The 2,047-nt window shown below is 40.5% G+C and overlaps 1 protein-coding gene across 1 annotated transcript; it reads left to right on the forward strand.

The window, feature by feature from the left end:
* Positions 1-947: 947 nt before the first annotated feature.
* Positions 948-1,834, forward strand: LOC122657633 (FCS-Like Zinc finger 5-like). The gene is made up of 2 exons (XM_043852406.1): positions 948-1,468; positions 1,648-1,834. Exons 1-2 carry the CDS (start codon positions 1,098-1,100, stop codon positions 1,802-1,804), a joined length of 528 nt encoding a protein of 175 aa, XP_043708341.1. The 5' UTR covers positions 948-1,097; the 3' UTR covers positions 1,805-1,834.
* Positions 1,835-2,047: the final 213 nt, after the last annotated feature.

A 2,047-nucleotide genomic window follows, 5' to 3' on the forward strand; every position in this document is an offset into this window, starting at 1 on the left:
AGTTATGTAGTGTCTACATCAACTCAAAGCCAATGAGACTACAATCAAGAGCATCAACATAGATGTGATTTTTTATTTCATGGGAGAGGGGTATGGTACTATGGTGTTTCTTTCATGCACTCTTGTTTGGTACAGTAGCCATGCCATTCTTTTTTCAAAATTCTACCAAAAAAAAAAAACTCATTTCTACAAAGAAAAAATGTAAAGTCTTACAGATTATAGTATTAAACATCTTAGATATCCTGTGTAAGTCATATTTGCAACATTATAGTACAGATTATGGAAATATAATTGTGTAATAATGGATGATTTACTTTTCTTTTTTTGTTTTCGGTAAGGGATGATTTACTTCCATACATTCATAGAATCCGATTACGTAGCATTTACAAAGCGCAATTCTGAATACAATCTCCATCAGTAAGATTCCAAATTAATGGACTTTAACCAGTGTACATGGGTTTCTTGTGGACCCTACGTATGCACAGAAAAATCACGGGTCCCGAAAATCATTCGGCCGTACACGCCAAAATTGGGCCGAGCAATACATGGAAAAAAAAGGGACATTAATTACCAAAAAAGAAGTTGAAGAAGACGACAGTAACGTCACGTCCTTACGTGAGACCGAGCTTTCTTGCGACTATTAGAATAGAATATAGACAAAATTATTACAATACGTTCTCACTTGAGAACGAATTATATACCGTTAGATTAGAACCAAACTATTATTTACAGTGACACGTGTTCTGGTTTCACCTAGGATTCCGATCTGAGTGGTTAAGAGCTCGTTTTCATGTAAGCACGAACTTTCTATATAAACAGTAAAGAATACAAAAATGGGAATAAAAACAAAAGAGGAAGCTGACGTGTAATCCTTTATGGAGGGTCTGAAAGGAACGGTCCAGATTCGCTACTCCATCTTCTGGCCCTCTGTTTATCTTCCCCTCTCCCTCTCGGCCTCTTCAGTCTCGACCTTTCCTCACTCGCTCCCTCTTCTCTCTCTCTCTCTCTCTCCACTCGTTGCAAGTGTTTCTTGGTTTTGGGTGTGAAGGGTGTAAAGATCTTAGTTGGGTTTCTGAGTTTTTATCGTAAAAACAAATATGTTGTTAGGGAAGAGACCTCGTCGTCCTTCGATGAGGAGAACGACCAGCTTGACGGAATTCACGCTGGATCTAAGCGGCCTAGAAGATTCTTCGGCGACTTCAGACATGACGACGGCGGAGAACACCATGAAAGATAGACAGAAGGTTGTAGTCCAAGAAGGTCCGGCGGCCAGAAAAAACCAACCAGCGGGTTTTGGTGGTGGTTTTGGGCCAACAGATGGGTTCGATTACCGTCTCATGGCAACTGTATCGCCTAGACCAACCCATCGCAAGAATTTGAGCGATTTAATGGAAACGTCTCAATTCTTAAGAGCTTGTAACCTCTGCAAACGCCGTCTCGGTCCCGGCCGTGACATCTACATGTACAGGTCTATATCCTACACTCCTCTTCATTCCTTCTTTGTTCTTTATGAATCAGATTGAATTACAACAATATACCCTTTGAGAGATCTGAAATTTTCTAGTTTTTTGTTTAATCTTCGCCTCTTTAAGTTTCTTCTTTAAGAAATACAAGTAATTTGAGAAGTGGGTGACATGAAATTTGCAGAGGTGACAGCGCGTTCTGCAGCCTAGAGTGTCGACAGCAGCAAATGAACAAAGACGAGAGGAAAGAGAAGTGCGCAGTGGCATCGAAGAAGGATTCACCAAATACCGGCGGATCGGAATCTTCTCCAAGTAAAGGAGAGACGGTCGCCGCTGCATAGACATGGGGAGGTAGAAAGAGAGAAAGAGAGAGAGAGAGAGAGAGTCTCTAGTCTCAACTCGCAACTCTCAACTCTCAATTCTTAACTCATGACTCATGACTCATGAGTCATGAAAACGATTTGATCCATGATCTTTTTCCTTTAGTCTATTTATTGAAAGAAAGAAATTATTAAGATGTAATGGTTAATGCAATGGGAAAGAGGGGGGGGGGGGTTTGTAAGCAATTTTTTCCCAACATGAAA

The sequence above is a fragment of the Telopea speciosissima genome, chromosome 1 (assembly GCF_018873765.1).
Source record: "Telopea speciosissima isolate NSW1024214 ecotype Mountain lineage chromosome 1, Tspe_v1, whole genome shotgun sequence".
Taxonomy (NCBI): domain Eukaryota; kingdom Viridiplantae; phylum Streptophyta; class Magnoliopsida; order Proteales; family Proteaceae; genus Telopea; species Telopea speciosissima.